This window comes from Rhinichthys klamathensis, unplaced genomic scaffold (genome assembly GCF_029890125.1).
Source record: "Rhinichthys klamathensis goyatoka isolate OS25496 unplaced genomic scaffold, OSU_Roscu_1.1 h1tg000098l_1, whole genome shotgun sequence".
Taxonomy (NCBI): Eukaryota; Metazoa; Chordata; class Actinopteri; order Cypriniformes; family Leuciscidae; genus Rhinichthys; species Rhinichthys klamathensis.
The window spans coordinates 5934850-5953966 of record NW_026606637.1 but is presented as its reverse complement, the minus strand read 5'-3'; the positions used below and the strand labels follow the sequence as shown (position 1 = coordinate 5953966).

The 19117-nt window shown below is 38.4% G+C and overlaps 1 protein-coding gene across 2 annotated transcripts in view; it reads right to left on the bottom strand.

The window, feature by feature from the left end:
• LOC130086678 (inactive N-acetylated-alpha-linked acidic dipeptidase-like protein 2) overlaps positions 1 to 19117 on the bottom strand; it is a 398589-nt gene that overhangs the window by 110682 nt on the left and 268790 nt on the right. For both annotated transcript variants that reach the window (XM_056252808.1, XM_056252806.1), the window contains one exon: positions 8846 to 8983. In XM_056252808.1, the coding sequence (XP_056108783.1) occupies positions 8846 to 8983 (138 nt within the window). The remainder of the gene's footprint in view (positions 1 to 8845; positions 8984 to 19117) is intronic.

Below are 19117 nucleotides of genomic sequence, written 5' to 3'. Positions count from 1 at the left end.
CGTGGTGTGACAGATTTGCCCATTAATCATCAATAGGTATGAGAGGTTACCGGCTATTGAGAGAGGTGAGCGCCTCTGCGTGAGCAAAGTGAACAAGTGATCTTGTAGGAAAAGAATGAAGAAGTCGACAGCAGTGGCTTATGTTTTATAAATGATCCTGAATAAGATGTTCTTTAGAAGTATATTCTGTACAAAAAAGATACCATGAAGAACATGATCTACGGACCAGAGAGGAAGCTGATTCACAACCAGGGTTACATGTACACCATGTCCTACCTAAGAATGTTATAGGGGTTATTTAGAATAAAAAAAATGCAGAGACAAAAACTTTGAAATCTGTCAAACCTATAAATCAGATATTATGACTTAAAAATATAAATTCAAATGACATGTGTGTAGACTTTAATTTAGGCTGTTATTCACGAATAAACACAGATCAATGTGGCTAGAGCACATCAAATACAGTAAATAAAAGCTCAAAAGTGTAGATAAAAGTGTGAGAACCAATGAGGTTTGTTCTCGTTTCACGTATACATTTGTGTTTCAAATTACCATTTTTGATTTGCTGTATTTAGACTTGTTGATCAATGTTTATGTAAGAGATAATGTACATCCAGCTAGTTGTTATCGCAGAATAAATCCTGACAGGGTGATCAGGACGTGAAGAAGAGGGGTCTTGCCTGAAGGGGTTTATTCTGGCCCTTTTTTTTTACAAACTTTTCTGTACATCATTCAGTGCTTTCATTGTTAAATTGTAACATTTGCTATATGCTTATATTTTCCATCAATTGTTAGGATTAGCAACAAGCTGGAAATGATCCAACTGTAATGTGACTCTATAAATTTACAAACACCCTTCTAGAAAACGATGTCATGCAATGCAAAACATTACTAATGTGTGTTGTGTGTTGAGACCAAGACCAAGACAGGGCGAGACCGAATCAAGACCAAGACCAGACCAGGAATCCTCAAATTTATCGAAAAGATCTGTATCTACTGCTTGAGAAATGTCTTATATTTAATCAATAAATACAGTTAGAATAATAAGGCACTATAGAGCTGCTACCAATCAAATCAATAACAATAAAATGAATCTTTGTGTTGCAAAGGTGGCACAGAAGTTGCATCTGAATTGGTACACCTACACACATAATGTTCATATTATTATTATTTTTTGATTAACATTTTGAATAGAAATGTGATGGAAAAATTGTCTACTTTTAAATATGAAACTGAATTCAAAACACTTATTGAGTGAGTCACGGAATCATTTATTCAACCCATTTGTTCAAAGCAGCTGATTCATTTAGTAGCGAAACACATTGCAGAAAAAGCAAAAACTTGTGTCTAAATTGTCTCACTTAATATTAACTTATTGTTTATTGAACGTTTGTATAAAATCAATGTCACATTTGCTATTGTTCCCATATTCGTGAAAACAGCTCTCTTGCTCTTGTGATATTGCTTAATTATGTCCTATGTTATATAAAAACAAGATCTCATACAACTACGTTTTTAATCATAACTCGAATTTTGTGGCCATTTATATTCATTTTGGGCATTTTTGAGACAATCCTGCATTTATTTCGAACCCGGCACCACAGTAACAAAAGAAATCACATTAGGAATAAGTTATTGATTGCATTTTAAGCAGCAAGTTTTAAATCAAATCACATTAATGATGTAAACAAATAAATTAGACAGTGCACCGGCAATTTGGTGATATCCTCGCAGTTGTGGTCTTGAGATAAAATCCTGAGTCATCTAAGTCTGAGACCGAAACAAGAACAAGACCTTCAAAAAGTGGTCTTAAGACCGGTCTCGAGACCAAGACCAGTCTTGAGTACTATCAGGGGCGTCATGCAAGCCAAAATTCTGGGGGGGCACAATCTGAGACGTTGCAATTGTTTTCTGACGGGTGATATGGATCATGTTAGGAGGGGTCAGGGGGTTTTTCCCCCTGAAAATTTTTTAATTCTGGCTGCGAAACATACTATTTCAATGCAGTTTGGGAGGGACAGAAATACCTTAACGGAGCTAGCAGCAACCCTCCTCTATCTGAGGACTAAGTTAAAGTATATGTGTATCTTATATGTGCATTATAAGATGTTTTGAAGGCCAAAAAAACTCCTAAAGTTGAGCTTTGACTGATAGGCTTTTCATTTTTGTCTGTCAGTGAAGAAAGTAAACATAGGGTCAACTGATAGGTTGATTTATGAATCATTTTCTCAGACGAATTTATTTACTGAAAGCTACTAGGAAAGCTAGGTAGCCTAACTAAGTTTATTACATTCATTCACAGTACACATTCATTATTGATCTTATGCCTAATACAGGGCCGTAGACAGGGCTTTATAATAACAGAGGTCCTAAATTTGAGGTGGGTAGGGGGTTCAAATTTTTTATTTCTCTGATATGTGCATTTCAAGACGTTTGAAGGCCAAAAAAAGGATAAGAAATAGCTTTAAAACCATGTCAGTGGGCAGATTATTTGTCAATACCTGCTCTCACTTCTTATCCATCACTCTTTCTTTTTCTTTCAGTCTCCTGATCTTGCCTTCCCCTCCTAAAGCTGAGCTTTTTTAATTTACTTAAGGCTACAAATTGTACTATATTAATTCTCAATATGTACACATTCATTATTAATCTTGTGCCTAACAATGAAAACGTCTTTTCCCCTCACAATGACAGTAAACTAATTATTAGCCTACATTACGAGTCATGTTACATAGGCCTATTTTCAGCTCAAAATGGCGAAATTAGACAAAAGCATATTCGTGTGCCTGATTATTTTTGTCCTTCGTTTAACATTTATGAACTAAAAAAACTGTCAAATATGAAATGTTTAGTTTAGCTACTTACATCTCGCACTTGACTGTACACTGAAGCGTCGAGTCTCACTGCTAAAATTCGCGCTCAGCTTCTGTGAACATAAAGCCCGCCTACTTTGATTTGATTGGTCATCTCAAATATTCTGACATTGACGAGCAGTGACAGACCAATGAGGCTCAGATGAACACGCACGCACACACACACACACACACACACACACACACACACCCCTCTGTTTCTGACGTGCGCTCTGCTCGGCACCGCTGCGGATTGAAGATGAACAACGCGCTGAATCTGATTATAACAAGACTGAAGAAATAAAAAATTATCAGGGAGGAAAAATCTGAGGGGGCACGTGCCCCCTCACTTTGAATGGGCATGACGCCACTGAGTACTATAACACTTCTAATTAGTTTGTAGTTTAACATTCTTACTGAAGCCATAGTATTGTCAAAACCTCATCTATTTTAGTCAGCTTCAACTTGGTGACAGAATTTGCAAAAGTAAAGACTACGTCACAAAAAAACAAAAGTTTGGCTTCAAAATGGATGACAAAGATGAATGAATGTAAGATATTTCCAGGCTCAGTTACAGCTGAGTTATCTGTCCTAACAAAAGCAGCACGCAACAAATTATTATTATTAAAGTCCAGAACATTACTTCATGCCATATTTCATACCATAACACCATAATTCAGAGTTCAGATCACTGCATGAGTGTGTTTTATTTCTCATGAGGTGGGAAATGGAGAGACCAAAACCGATATGGGACGGGTTACCTACACACCTCAATCAATAGCGTCATAATTAAAGGAGCGGGTGTGTTTCGATAAAGCTATTCCACACAGTTTTCTGCCAGCCAGCTGTAATTGCATAGAAATTTATTATACTATGAGTTTTCATCTGAAGCACAGCGAGGAGAGGGAACACAAGCTCACAGACGTTCATAGAAAGTACTAATGTATTTGGACCCCTTTCGCTCTCTCTCTCTCTCTCGATTAGATTTCTTTACGGTGAATAAATGGATGATGAATCTGGCCGCCTGATCCACTGGAACAAAACACACACTCACACAGAATAATGAATAAATACCCTTGAGGACTATAGAGAAACATTCAAGATCTTTTCAAAGCCGTTGACAATGAATTACCAGTCTCCTAAACATAGGTGGTACAATGCAAGAGCTTGCAAAAAGATGTGGGAAAGTTTGTGGCTCGTATACGTACTTTTGCGGCTAATGTCTCATTTCCCTGGCAGGGAGACGCTGGTGCAATTAGACCGCGTTGCAGTGATACAGTGAGCTTTAATTGAAAGGGAATGGAATGAAAGAGGGGAGACAGATGGAAACAAATGATTTGAAACCTCTGGAGTGGTCAAAGCTCGGCCCAATCAATAGAGCACAGATTACTAGCTTCGAAGCGTTTGATCCTGTTAATGGAAGAGAGGTGCAGGCTTGGGACCAGGCTGGAGCGGGTCACGGCTGGGAGCTTTCAGACCGTGAAGAGAACGGGAGGGGTGGGAGAGTGCCAGGGGGAGGCGGCCCTCCCTCTCTGCGGGATCGATGGTGTTCGTGTTGCCACTGCAGGTTTTCGGCGAACATTGATCGCTGGACATTGGACTGGTGACAGAAGACAGGTTGTAGCGGTCAATGTTCTAGTCAGTGCCGGAGAGTGACACACACACTTATACACACATAATGTAGTAGAGCCTATAATGTATATGAATTGCATGAATTTTAGACAGCATTTCTGTCCCCTTATTTTGAAGTAAGCGCAGACACTTACATATTTCAGAAATATTTCTTATTCGTTTAAAATCATAATATGCACACATAATTTAAGATCCAAAAGTATACTTAAATTTGGCAATCTTTCTAATGGGTTACTTGAAGAAGAAAAAAAAATCCCCTTACTTTGAAATAGTGTAGAATTTTAGCATTTATTATTCATTTTACATCATAACATGTTTTATTTAAAATTGTTCTAAATACTATAACTTATATATATATTTTTTTTTACTTTTTATTTGAAATTTACTTTACTTTTCCAAATTAAATTGGATCTTCCAGTTATCTCAGACTTTCTTTCCCAGAAATTCAGGTGATAATTTGTGCTAAACATATGTAAAGGAGAGTACTTATCAAGTATGGTTATCCTAACTCTAACACTAACTCACCAAAACAGAGGTTAGCTCATGAAAATAACTGCAATATGATTGTCTGCCTATATTCTGAATATCTTCAGAGATCACTAGCAAATAGAAAGACATTTGAATCTAGTAAAGCAAAACATTGCGCTATGAGCCTGTAGTCACCCCAATATTCTCAAAGTTTACCAAAAAAATTAATCATAGACACTCGTGTTGTTCCAAACCTGTATGTCTGTCTGTCTTCTGGGGAATATGAGAACATTTTTAATATTGTACTAGTTAGTTGTGGAGACAGGAGCTTTCAAGAATCAAAAATGACACACAAACACCATACAAATGAACTAGAGAAATGGCAATGGTTCATATATATATTTTTTTTTTCTGAGTCTGATTTTTTTAAATTGGTGAATCAAGTTCAAAAACCAGTCTAAATGATCCATTCATGAATCGGACAGATCTAGTTCTTGTGTTCAACTTAATGACTCAATGATCCGGATTATTAGTGAATAACTTAAACTTCTGTCTGTTCAACACATAAATGAATCAAATGCATTCTGAAGATATGGAATACATCCTACGAGTCATATGCACCACTTTTATGATACTTGTAAAGTGCTTTTGAGTCCATTTCGAAGCTTGAATGAACCCATTTATTGTTCCACAGAAGATAGAAAGTCATACAGGTTTGGAACAACATGGTGGTGAGTACATGACGACATTAGTTTCCTTTATTGTTGAACTATCCCTTTAATGTGTGTTTTGGAACTTGAAGATTTGTCTTTAAGCTCATTTCCTTTCATTTTGTCCCAGGGGCTGTAAATCCTTTACTTATCAAGCCAAGACAATGGCTCAGCCACAGTGACGGGGTCTCCTGGGCGACCATGCAAAGATAAGAAGCGATTTTCACTCAATAGCAGGAATTAGAGACTAACAGCCCCTATTAAAATGTGTGGCTTTACACACATGCGCAGCCGAGGGGAGAGACTCAGAGCTCAGCGTGTTTTTGCGTTCACATGTGGGGGCGGACTGTGACAATGGCTGTGCGCGCATGTTCCATATGGACAGAATGGCAGGTTCTGACACCTATTACGATGTGATGAAGCTTACACACACGAGTGTCTGTATATACACGCACATCAGGAAACATCACAAGCATTCGCTGGCATAGTGCCACTAATTGTCATACTGGTATCTCATAACTCAGAAATCCAACGGTGAGAAAACTTTTTCGTTTTTTTTTTTTTCTGACAGCGCAGGCAGAGAGACAGAGACATCTCCCTCCATATGGTAGCATGTTGTACAGTGTGCTTCATCATTTCATCACTGAAACAGAAACTGATGTTGTGTCTAATTTAAAATGTATTATATATGAAATGCTTGTCTTTAAGTCCACTTTCAGATATTTAAGCTACAGTGAACTTTAAATGTAATAATAATAATAATAATAAAAAAATAAAAAAAATACATTCACAAGCCTACCACATTGAACCCTTTTGGGATTGGATTTTTTTTTTTTTTTTTTTTTTTTGAAGGACATGTCTAATGCTCAACAAGGCTGCATTTATTTGATCAAAAACAGTAAAAAACAGAGATACTGTTAAATATTATTACAATTTAAAATAAGTTTTTTCTATTCTATTAAAATGAAATTTATTTCTGTGATGGCAAAGGCTGAATTTTCTAACAGAAATCATTCTAATATGCTGATTTGGTGCGCAAAAAGCATTTCTCAATATTATCAATGTTGAATACCGTTGTGCTGCTTAATATTGCTGTGAAAGCCATCTTTATCTTTAAATCTTTATAAATGTCTGAATAAAAGTAGTTCTATAAAAAAATCTTGCTAACAAAAATATACAAATTTGGTTTCAATTAGTTTAACAAACTGATTTCAGTGTGATTTTTAGTCAGTTCACAGATGTATTACAGGTGTAGTTCATCATATAAACTATGAACATATTCCACTAACCTTTGACTACCAGAAAATGTCACAATAGTTTTTGTCTTCAATTTGGAAAGTATATCTGTTGTTTTAATATTTAAAACCTTTTGCTACATAATTCAAGACATTCACACACTTTAAATATTGAGTGTTAAAATGCATTCCGGCATAAACAAGTATTTTCAAATATTAAAAACAAATGCAACATGTGGACAGGAGACTGTTGGTTGGTGATATATGCTCACGCATCTCAAGGATGCAGAAAACATATTAGTTATGTGACAGTTGTATAACAAAGCTGCATAAAAACTTTGGGCATCTTCACTTTAATTTTGAAAATGTGAAAGACTTTTACTCTCAGATGAAGGTCAATGAGCAAAACTACACTTGTACATTCTTTGTTGGTCGATAAAAAACATCATCCCACTTGAATGACCTTTCCCTGGAGGTCTGTTCACTTAAATTCAATTATCTTCTCATACATGTCAACTCCTCCATCTGTCATTTTTATTTAGCCTGCAGCACATCCACCATGGCTCCTGTGACCACATTCAACGTTACATCTGACCTCCCTGAAAGCTCTACATGAGAGTGCTGTAAGATGGCTGACCAGCCTTATACTCTCATGGTTTCAATCAGGTCCCATGGGCACCCGTTGACTGATGTGTGTAATGGCCTTGGATATGGGCGTCCATAGCGAGGGCAACTTTAAGATGATGTGTAAAGCCTGTGTAATTGACCACACTCAGGAGTTACACCTGCACCACAGAGCATAAATCAACCAGCCTTGGCTTTCTGAGCACACAACCTTCTAATCTAGAGCCAAAGAAGTGTGATACCATCTGCCACCAGCAGGTGGAACACTGACGTCATGTGCTCAGAGCTGTTTTTGATGGTTAAATCCCCAGAAGAACCATGAGACTGAGAAGAATAATGAATATCTCAGGCACAAAAGATTCTGTTTCAGAGCTTAGTGGAGACATAAGGATTAACACACATAAGCAAGAAAAAGAGAACATCACAAAGCATGAGAGACACTAACAGGATGGAAGTATAATCGGTTTCTTGAAATAATGAAAATCTGCAATCATATGATTGTCATTAAACAGTTGAATAGTTAAAGCATTCTTCAAAATACCAGAGCAAAAAAGTAAAAAATGACACGAGTGAGTAAATGATGACACTTTTTTTTTCACCTCAACTAGTAGATCATATACATTAGAATCATTAAATTTCTAAATGTATACTAACTCATTTTCTGTTTTGCATTTTAGGGGAGATGAGGGATATTTGTCATTATAATGGATATTTTGAATTTATTTTTGCATAGGCACATAAAAGCTCACAATGGGATCCTGCCATTAGCCCATTTATTACAGGTTTTTCGACAAATATATATATATATATATATATATATATATATATATATATATATATATATAAAGATGAAACATAATACACTTCAAAGAAAAAGTCAATTTTGTCAATTTTATATAATAATGATTATTTTTACTATAATTATTATTTAATTTAATTGTAGAAAATTAAAACAAATTAAACATGACAACTAGCCCTAAAATGACATTTAAGAGAAAAATGGATCAATAATAACTACTCACTGTAACAATTAGCCCTGGTCTATAATGTACCAACATTTAAAAACACTGCTGTAAGGCTTTAGTATAGTATAGTATAGTATAGTATAGTATAGTATAGTATAGTATAGTATAGTATTGTATAATAGTATAGTATAGTATAGTATAGTATAGTATAGTATAGTATAGTATAACCGATATAATAGTATAGTATAGTATAGTATAGTATAGTATAGTATAGTATTGTATAGTATAGTATAGTATAGTATAGTATAGAATAGTATGGTTACAGTAAGTGCAGCAGGCATCGTTTCTGGCCTGGGGCTTACCTGCGGCTGAGGGCATGATCATTGGGACACAGGGTCTTCCCTGACCCATGGCGGGGGCAGAGAGCAGCATTTTCGCTAAGGAGGCAGAGATGGGCTGAACCAGCAACGATGTCAGGTTGTAGCGACTGTCTCTCTCAGCTGTGAAAGAGGGAACAGAAACAGAAAGAAAACCGTATTTCTGGTTTTAGCAAGTCTTTAGAACATCTCAAAACTAAAAGACTAATAACATAATTTCCATCCCCAGCATTTCACCCTCAGCGTGCCATTTTCATTGATCATGATTTTGTGAGCGTTTAGAGCACGTCATGGGGCTCTTTACCGCAACACATGAGCAAACCAATTACCCAATCAGAGAGCTTTCCTATTGTTTAACACCTCCACTGAGTCTTCTCACACATCTTCATCTAGGAGGCCAGATGAACGGCATTAGTCCGTTACGTGCTGCATAAATATAGTTGCAGTGGGGCCAGGTGGAGATGCGTCTAGTGATGTGAGCTGAGTGAGAAGGGGCGGGCGAGGAGGTTCGTAATGCGCTGTAAATCAGACAGAAAGAGAAAGAAGAGCGCTGAGAGGTACCTGCACAGCAAGGCAGGGACGTATCAAAGCCCTTCCTCGGCACTGATTGCAGCTCACGGGCAGCAAACTAATAGGCCCGGAGATTTTAAGTTTGAAGAAACGGTTTCTAGCAAGCCAATGGGGATTTATATGGACGAAATGCTCCATTGATTCAGCCTCATTAAAACGGAGAAACGGTGAGCCTAATCCTGCTTTAGGAGCAAATTTATTTAGGAGCTTCAATTTTCTGCACCGGTGGGATGGGGTACAGTCATCCACGAATAACAATCAGTAGACCTTTCTGTTACACAACACTATTACCTTCCACAGATAAACGTATTCACAAGCCACAATTATTTTACAGCAGTTATGTGGGAATGAACACAGAGGAAGGTCCCCTTGAAATAAGCTTTTTTTTTTTTTTTTTCATAGGGGATACAGGAAGTGATTATTGAGCTTCCAGTGGGGCTTTTGAAGTAACACAGTTACACAATTATCTGCTTAAAACCCTCACACCCTGTTCACATTACAGCCCTTAATTCCATGTCCGTGGACAAATGTGGGCACAGAGGTCTCAGGTGTGATCCCCCAATTTTTTTTTTTTAATGTTATATCAATCTCTTCGATAAAATAAAATCTATCAATTTATGGTGTTTTATTTTTATTTTGGGGGTATTTTTGAATTTATTTACCTCTAAAAGTACCATATTTTCTATGTAATTTATGCTTATTTTTATGTTATATTTAATATTTCTTTAACTTCAGTAAAAAAAATCATTCCAGTAAGTTCAGATAGCCAAAACCTAAAAATGTGGTGACTTTGGTGTCATCTAGTGTCTTATGTTGGTATAAAATTAAAATAAAAGCAATAATATCAATAGCCACTAGATGGCTATAGTACTAAATGGCTGCATAGAGGCTGAACACTATAAACCACTGTTATAACGAATTTAACCTCTTTTTTTTAATCTTTTTTTTTATAAAGTTTTTGATTTTATCACAAGTTAAAATTGTAATTAAAAATATATATATATCTGTGTTAGGTGAGACTGTAAAAAGATGCCAAAATATGCTTATACAAATATGACCATGCTGTAAGGAAAAAACAAAGTAGTGGATCATTTATCATTTATTTCAAACAAAAAACATAATATTTCATAACTCAAAAAACTAATTGCTACCAAACAGGTAAGAATAAACATAATAACTAAAAAAAGTAAGTGTTAGGTAAAAATAAACAGGTTATAATGTTTACATGCACTTGTGCGCATGTGTGTGTTTGTGTGTGCGTGCAGAGGTGGATGATTGGAACATAAAAAAGAAATAAAAAAAAACGTCAGTTATTGGCTCATTCAATCCTTTGTTTTTGTATGTGCGAGTGACTTTTTATTTGAAAAAACAAACAAAAAAACAGCTGCTATAGGCTAATTGAATGCTTTGTTTGTGTGCGTGTGTCTGTGTTTGTGTGTGTCTGTGTTTGTGTGTGTGTGTGAGTGTGAGTGTTTGCAAAATTTAGAATGTTGTACAGGCTCACCCCTTCATTTGTGTGTATGTATGATATGCATTGTGTTGGATCTATTAATTTTTATTAGACAAAAAAAATGCTCTGAATTACAGTATTACAGTTTTTCCCATTCATTCCTATGGGTGCCCATTTTTGTCCATGAACACAAGATTAAGGACTTTTTTTTTTCCACCCACTTAACATTGTAGAATCGAGTCAAAAAAAAAATGTGTGTGTTCAGGTGGATTATTTAGGAAAAGTAGCCAAGTCTCGTACCGCTCAGATTAAGGAAAGTATTTTTAAAAAATAAATCAAAATTATTTTGCCCACATTTGTCCCCAACACGGTATGGGGGGGAGTCAAGGTTCTGTATAGAGAGAGTAGATTTTCTGAACTCATTATCTGAACTCAATATCCATCCATCCATCCATCCATCCACCCATCCATCCAACACCACCCATCCATCCATCCATCCAACACCACCCACCCATCCATCCGTCCGTCCATCCATCCATCCATCCATCCATCCATCCATCCATCCATCCATCCATCCATCCATCCATCCATCCATCCACCCACCCATCCATCCATCCAACACCACCCATCCATCCACCCATCCATCCAACACCACCCATCCATCCATCCATCCATCCAACACCACCCATCCATCCATCCATCCACCCACCCATCCATCCAACACCACCCATCCATCAATCCATCCATCCATCCATCCATCCATCCATCCATCCATCCATCCATCCACCCACCCATCCATCCAACACCACCCATCCATCCATCCACCCACCCATCCATCCAACACCACCCATCCATCCATCCATCCATCCAACACCACCCATCCATCCATCCATCCACCCACCCATCCATCCATCCAACACCACCCATCCATCCATCCATCCATCCACCCACCCATCCATCCAACACCACCCATCCATCCATCCATCCATCCATCCATCCATCCAACACCACCCATCCATCCATCCATCCATCCACCCACCCATCCATCCAACACCACCCATCCATCCATCCATCCATCCACCCACCCATCCATCCATCCATCTCAATTTAAATGCAATTCAAATTCATAAATTAAATTAGAGATTAAAAGACATCCTCAATTAAAGCAACACCAAGGAACTTTTCCTTCCACCAAGGAACGGTCGCCCTACAGGTTGGAAGCGGAATTGTCCATTACCGCTGTCGTAAATAATTTAGCCTTCCGCATCCTACTGTCGCACGCGCACGCTCGCTGTTTATCCAGCACCGGCTTTGGAATCAACAATGGCAGACATCCCAATCTGCAAGAAGTCATTTCAGTGAGGTATATCTTGGTGACTGGATTGTTGACGGGGGGTGGCGGGTTGACTAGCTTTCGTGAGGCACACTCGCAAGGTCTCTCGCTCACTCCCTCTCTGCCGTGCTCGCGCTATGTATGTTATGCGCGCAGTATGTTCTGTCTCGCATGCGCCCTCTAGATTCCGGCAGATTTGAACTAATTTGCGGGCATCAGGGAGAGCTAGTAAGTCCCGCCCCTTCCGCTTACCCCGCTGGACCTCTAGGTTGAAAAATCGTCAATGCAAGTGAATGAGAGAAAATAATTATTTTCTAATCCCGTTTGAATTTTGCAATGAATGTGAACATATGTTGTCTGTGAATTTTTTATATAATTTTTCGTGTAAAGAATGCTACAATTTAGCGGGTATAATTTTCATACGGTTAGACTTTGTGTGAGAGCACTTTGTGGACTACAACTCTTCGCTGCTTTCGACGCGTTTGATATACGTCACCACCACTAGCACACGGATCCCGCTAAAAATGCCTTTGTTTGAACGGTGACATTTGGGTACAAAACACACAGGCATCTCGATCTAATTCCTTAGATTATCGCATCGTGATTTGTGGAGGGAAAATGTGTTATGCGGTGACGTCACATATGCGACGTGTAGTCTTTCTCGTTATGTCTATTCCACAACTGCTAGCCAAAGAATCATACAATATACTGTCAAACTCGTTACATGAGAAATTATATAAAAAATTCACAGACAACATATGTTCACATTAATGGCACAATTCAAACGGGATCAGAAAATAATTAGTTTCTCTCATTCACTTGCATTGACGCTTTTTCAACCTAGAGGTCCACTTGGAGTTTTACGGATGGGCGGGTCTTACCAGCTCTATAGACTTGGGATGTCTGCAATGGCCATAGACAATTTGAGGAAGTGGTGGGGGAAGTGACGTATGCCGTAAAGGAGTCGAGTTTTGAAGTTCTTTTTGTGCTCGGGTTACTACCCGAAACCCGAAATTACATAGTGCGAGTAAAAGCGATAAAGACCACGTCAGGCTATGGCAGACGTGTCATTTAACATATTGTAAGTCGATGTACCATCACAAGGGTCTTGGAAATACATTACGAAGGTTGAAAAGTTCCATAGTGTTGCTTTAAAATCGAAAGGTCAACAATCATGGTGGTGTCCAGTGCAGAACTGAAGTTGTAGTGCTGCATATCCAGACACACCTGAATTTGATAATGGCTGCAGAGTGAACTGAATAAAAAGAGAGACATAAAGTGACTTCCCCGTCTAATACTTTCGGGACATGACTAGAGCACTCACCTTTTTTTTTTCTCTTTTTTTTTTTTACCAGCCTAAAAGTACTTTCATTCGTCTAGATAAATAAAACACAAACAAGGTTGTGGTCGATAGCTCTCGTCCTTTCCTGTTAGTTCTATCTGTAGTACAGCTAAAAATGAGCAAAACCCCACAAAACCCATTAGGTCGTGCTCCAGCTGGAGATATTGCAGCGCTGGAAATAAAGGAGTGCTGACCTTGATGAACTCCAGGAGAGAGTATGTAGTATGTACTCGCTGTTTCAGCCTGTAGATACTATACAGAGGAGAGACGACTGATATAGTGGAGTCCATACTACAGGGGTGCATGAATTTAATACCTCACATGTCAACTAACATGCTAGTCTCATGGTAAGAATGATTCATGGTGCCAGTGTGTGTGAAATGCATACACGCTCTTCCCTCCATCTCCAGAGGACAGATGTTTGCAGCATGCAGAATTTACGAGGGACCGTGTCTTTTAATCCTCCTGTGCTGGTGTTACCTATTTGTTTATTTATTTATTTTTCTGTGGAATGAACCTAATGCTGATACAGATGCAATATTAATGGACATTATTAACAGATGGAGCATTACAGGCACCTCAAGAAAGCCATTCAATGCCCATAGCTCAACTTTTGTTACATATACTGTATGTATTCACTAAATCTTTACTTCATTATTTAATGTATTTTTAAATAAATCTGTCATGAAAACTGTTTCTATTAGAGCCACTGTTGAAATGTTTATATTTCAACAACGACTTGGAGTAGAAATTATATAACTAAAAAGTTACATGCTATTTATGTAATACTGTGCTACACCTGCACAGCTAACATCTGTTTACAACCCCCCCCCCCTCCCCCCTCCCCCCTCCCCCTATTTGCAAAGTGTCTTTATTAATTGTCCTGTATGAAGCTTATTGTTTCATTTCTCCTACAAATCAGCAAATAACTCATAAAAATGGGCTTTTATTTTTTGACATGGTTGTGGTATTATTAGAAGTATTACATAACATTTCAGCATGCACTAACTGTAAAATGCAGAGCTCTCTCTCTCTCTCTCTCTCTCTCTCTCTCTCTCTCTCTCTCTCTCTCTCTCTCTCAAAAAAAAGAAAAAGAAATAGATATATTTCCCCCAATGAAATAAAACGTTAAAATATGCATGCACAGTGACACATCTTGACATCTTGTATTTCACTTTATCTTTTTTAAGGTTCAAGCAATGTTATTTCATCACTGTAATAAGCACAAACAAAGCTCCCTTATTCCACACAGAATTACTCACCTGATCTCCCTGTGAACTTTGTGCAGTACACAGATTCATATCACAAATCAATTAGATATGGCATGCTCAATGCTATAGATGCCTCCCTGCTGATGCAACGGGCTGCATATGTGTAATTTCAGTATATTTCATTACATTTCGGTTAGCAAGATTCATTTAGACAAAGATTAACTAACGTCATTATAATTATTAGTAGAAGTCAAGGTAGCACTAACCAAGGTAGCACTAACAGGAAACACAGTCACACAGTGCAAACATCACCACTTCCAAAAAAAAACAAAAAAAAACAAGGCGCTGAAAATGATCCAAAATAACTGTGAGAACATCAAAAAATTTTTGAGCAAACAAGCCTCACAGGAAGAGTTATTTGCTGAAGTGCGATTACCCACAGGGCTTAGACTCATTCCCTCCACACAGATATGCTCATGAGATATATATTACACGCCTGCGGTGGGGCCATATGTGCAGTGTTCAGATTACAAACACTTCAGTAGCTCACATGCAAACTTATTCATTCAGTCTCGATGTGTTACAAATCAAATCTCTGAGAATGACTGTAGTCAAGACAAGCTCATGTCAATAAAGAACAGGGAAGAATTCTTCATTTTGAAGTGTAAGAGCTTCATGCTCACATTCATTTGTAGTAGAAATTATTCAACCCCCATTGCAAATCAGGCTTATTGGCAAAATGTACAGACTGTCAGCTGTTTGCAATGAACAAATCAAACAAAAGTAATTGAAATAGCTCAACACAACAAATGTTTCAAGTAGTTTCCCCAAATGCAACTGAAAATGCAACTTTTAATGACTTCTGCAGTCTCAAAATTATTTAACCCCCAGAATAGAATCCCTCACAACAGCACAAATCTGCAAAACAGGTGTTGTTTCAATCACACATGATGCAACTAATCAAGGGCTTCATTAGTTGCACCAGATGTGCTTGAGCTAGAACACATGAAATACCTGGAATGGCTAGGTTTGTTGAGTGTGCATGTTTGACTGCATGTTAGAAATATGGCTAAGTCAAAAGAATGGCCCAAAAAGTTAAGAGAAGACATCATCCCCCTTCACAAACAAGGAACAGGATACAGAAAGATAGAGCAGGCACTAAATGTTCCTAAAGACACCGTTGGAAGCATAGTTTGCAAGATCAATGTTAAAGAAACAGTGGTTACACTACGGGGCAGAAAAGAGAAGCTATCAACGGCTGCAACCAGATTTCTGAGAAGGCAGGTTCAGAAAAACCATCAAGTGACTGCAAAAGACCTGCAGCAAGACTTGGTGGCAACAGGCACTGAGGTTTCAGCTTGCACAGTAAGGCACGTACTAAACTCATGCGGTTTCCATGCCAGAACTCCAAGATGTACACCACTACTGACCCAAAAGCACAAGAAAAGTGCTCAAAATCGTATAAATATGCCACAGCAGTTTTGGGATTCTGTTCTGTGGAGCGATTAAAAACAAAACTGGAATTTTTCGGCCCTATGGATCAGCGGTATGTCTGGAGGAAGAAGAATGAAGCATATGCTGAAAATAACCCATTACAGTTTTAAGCATGGTGGGGCTCGGTGATGCTCTGGGGCTACTTTGCATCCTCTGGCACTAGAAACCTGCAGCGTGTGGAAGACAAGATGGATTCATTGAAGTATCAGGATATCCCAGGAGAAAACGTCATGCCATCAGTGAGGAAGCTGAAGCTTGGGCGTCATTGGACCTTCCAACAGGACAATGATCCCAAGCATACCTTAAATTCCACCAAGGCTTGGTTGCAGAAGTAGTCCTGGAAGATTCTACAGTGGCCATCAAGGGCGTAGGTTTAGGGGGGGACGCTAGGTACTAGTCCCAATCAATATTTTTAAATGACAAATTTGTCCCCACCAATATTTAGCAAGCTCCTTTGAACGGCTATTTAGATATTTGCGCTGCTATTTGGATCGATTCCAACGGCCAGGACGACGACAGTACAAGATACGCCGTAATTTGATTGGCGGCGGGGTATCTGACAGGCAGGCTACACGCGCGGGCCGGGACTACTTTTTGTGCTTGCACTCACTGGCAGCGAGCGGGTGGTGTGTGTGTGTGTGTGTGTGTGTGTGTGTGTGTGTGTGTGTGTGTGTGTGTGTGTGTGTGTGTGCGCGCGCGTGACGACGCCGACGGTAAGTTCCCAGGGCTGTCTCTCTGCATGCACATATCCATGCATATACAAAGGCCAGGGTAAAACATTTTAATATTCCGTTTTTTGCCCCTTTTTGTACTTTGTAGTAGATCAGCTATGTCACCCAAGAAGAAGAAAGGGGACATACGAAGCTTTTTCATAAAGCAGAGTGTAAGTAGGCAAAAATAACTAGCCACACAAATAACTAGCAGTAGTAGTGACTGACCATGCTTTCAAATGCAGATTCTACTGTGGAAAATAGTATTAACTGGTGATCCTGGTTACCCAGGATATTGTTACTGTTAAACCTAGCTTCTGCAATTTTTCAAGGTTAGGAGCATTAATTCGGGGTGTGCAGCACGGATGAGATATATCCAGCTGCAGACCCGCAGCACCACCAGTTTCAGAACCCCAGTGCCAGAACCGGAAGTGAGGGAGGGGCGGAATTATTTACAATGACACAAGCATGGTTATTTTTGCAAGTATTTAAAAATACTTAAAATTGTTGCACCTTTTAAACAATATTTAGGGTATGTTTTTATTACACAGTGAGTCACTGCTCGTTGTATGAACTATAACTGATATGTGACAAATAAAGAGCAAGTGTTGTTTGAAGACGTGAGAGTGCGCGCGCGCGGCCAGGGCTCTCTCTCTCTCTCTGCTCTGCCCTGTCATGCGCAGCAGTCATTCTATTCTACATCACTCACCGATCAAAATAGGCTTTGGCGGGACACAAATTTGCTTTGGCGGCCGCCAAAAAGCGGACGATCTGACGGGTTTTAGAAGATTTAATACAACCTGAAACTAAAAAACAGACCCGACCTCTATTTGAGACCGGACTTATATTTACCCAGACCTGCAGCCACACCAGGCGTGTAAAAGAGACAATCGTCTATTTGGGACTCGGCTATTATTTGAAGTAGCCTACGGTACATTTTTATGGTTTCTTTTAAAACAATGCCGGATTTTCTCTCTCTTTTTAGATTTTTGACATTATTTTACATAAAGAAAAATGCATGCTGCACATGTTCTTGTGAAATAAAGTATATTTTATATAAGATGACCATAAGTTTCAAGCATTATTTTTCACCATCATGATCAGGAAGTAACTCTCATAATACAATGAAACGGATAACTATATAGAATTATATTACACAAAATCAATGTTTTAAAATGCTTATTGTACTATACCTTAATGTATCATTATAATACGTTAAAGTATGGTTTCGTGTGTAATAATGCCGTCTCGTGTCTAAGCAAATTACGCTCCAACGCGTTAGGTGGCGTTACTCGGTTTAGAACGTAAGCTCACCCCTCACTTCCGGTCCTGGCGCTGGTGTTAGAACCTGATGGGATGTCCCCACCAAAGCTGAGACCAAACCTACGCCCCACAGTCACCTGACTTGAACCCCATAAAAAAATGTCTGAACTGGAGGCCATTGTTCATGAGGAATGGGCTAAGATTCCTCAGAAATGCTGCCAGAAGCTGATGTCTGGTAATACATCTCGTTTGCAGCAGGTCATAACAGCAACAGGGTGTTCTACTAAGTACAAAAGATGTTTGCCATGAAGTCGTTGAATAATTCTGAGCAGTGGTGGAGGAAGTACTGAATCTCAGTACTTAAGTAAAAGTACAAATAACCAGAGACATATTTACTTTAGTAAAAGTAGAAGTACCACAATGACAACCCTACTTAAGTAAAAAGTAAAAAGTACCTGATTTTAAATGTACTTTAAGTATTAAAAGTAAAAGTACTTGCATAACAATTTATTCTCTTAATGTCTATATTCTAATGATTAATAAAACAGTTAATTCTAACTCATTCAACCTAATACTCATATAATGATGTTCAATATGATGGAAAAGCAGTTATATTTTAAGTTTTTGTCACCATTTCTGAACAAGCTTGCAATTAGGCAATATACACATCAAGCTTACTATATACGGTATATATATATATAAACACACATATTATGTTAAAACGCCATATGTGACGGCGTTTGGCTGTAAACGCGACTAATTTATGGCGTAATTCTGAACCTCTTGGCCTGCCATACTAATCCTAACCAAACGTATAATACACACGCACCCCACATCACTACTAAACCTACCAATGCGTTTCCTATGCATGTAAAAACAAATTT